At 34.3% G+C, this 1,220-nt stretch overlaps 1 protein-coding gene across 7 annotated transcripts in view; it reads left to right on the top strand.

The window, feature by feature from the left end:
- LOC107618854 (TIP41-like protein) overlaps positions 1–978 on the top strand; it is a 4,171-nt gene extending 3,193 nt beyond the window's left edge. For 4 of the 7 annotated variants that reach the window (XM_021111143.1, XM_021111145.1, XM_021111144.1 and 1 more), the window contains exon 8: positions 621–978. In XM_021111143.1, coding sequence (XP_020966802.1) covers positions 621–824 — 204 coding nt within the window. In that variant the 3' untranslated portion in view covers positions 825–978. The remainder of the gene's footprint in view (positions 1–620) is intronic. The other 3 variants (XM_016321027.2, XM_021111146.1, XM_021111147.1) reach the window with 2 other exon arrangements.

Raw genomic sequence — 1,220 nt, 5'->3', positions numbered from 1 at the left:
GAAATTGTCATAAGAAAATAGTTAATTTAGGAGAGATTTGTGGAACACCTTAATTTGTATTTCCAAAATTCTGCTTAATAATTATTTGTTCATTACTTCCTTTCATATTGTTCGGTTTGATCCAAAAGAGAAGAAATGATTATGTATTAGTTGTGCAAAGTTGCAAATAATAGAAGTAGAATTGATGTCAAGCTAGTTAGATCGTCATTTTCTCCTTTGTGGCAAAACCGCAGGTCCCACCCAAACATAAAACCGTAAAATCACAAAAGTAGGTCCCACCGAAGCCTGTCTTCTTTTCCCGTTTATGTCTCTACACAATTCCTACTCATTTGGACAGATTGAAGAACCATGGGCTCCTTTTCATGCATCTCTACCTAATCTTTTCAATTATGTCTGTTTTGTTATTAAACACACAGAATCATCTAAGTTCTCAAATCTCTGTTATTCCTAATTCTTTGCTTTATAATCTGTCTAACCGAAAATTTTGGGAATGTTCAAGCCTATTGACATTGACAGCCAGCTAGATGACTGGCGGTAGTGATAAACTCATTGTATTATACTATTATTACTTTAGGCTTTGGACTGATAGTTTTTCATTATTTTTGTTTTTATTCTTATAGGGCTCTTATTTCTCCTGCAGTTGCTTTGTCTTAGCTGTCATCTACAAGAATGGTTGTAATTTGATGTTTAACGCCTCTCTAATTGATTGGTTCATGCAGAAAGGATACCCTTTTGATGCCGCTACATATAATGATCCAAGCATAATCAGCCAGAGGCTCCCCATCATCATGCATAGGGCTCAAAAGCTTGTTATTTCCTCTTAAGTTATATGGCTGTAAATTCCCTATAATGTAAAAGGGGTTATAATCAATTCTTGTTCATATTTTTATTCAAACTTCTGGCATGGCTATTGAAACTATTACTTGCGTCATGAGGTAATATCAAGTCAAGATGCGTACTTATCATGCTTTGTGCTTATACAATTTATTATAGAATAGAATAATTAAAGATGGCAAAAAGAGAAAATGCTTGGAAGTTGGAACTCAGCATATACTCGCATAATAGTCATTTGAGAAGAAGGGTTTGCTCAAATGCGTCAATAGTTTTGAAAGTACATTTTTGTCTTGAAACACAACCCCGTGAAACATTCTTTTATACAACTTTAGCATTCATTATCATGCAAGAAACATTTCCCTTTCCTGCCTTCATGTTTCAATCCT

The sequence above is a fragment of the Arachis ipaensis genome, chromosome B09 (assembly GCF_000816755.2).
Source record: "Arachis ipaensis cultivar K30076 chromosome B09, Araip1.1, whole genome shotgun sequence".
Classification (NCBI taxonomy): domain Eukaryota; kingdom Viridiplantae; phylum Streptophyta; class Magnoliopsida; order Fabales; family Fabaceae; genus Arachis; species Arachis ipaensis.
This window is presented reverse-complemented; position numbering and strand designations above follow the sequence as displayed.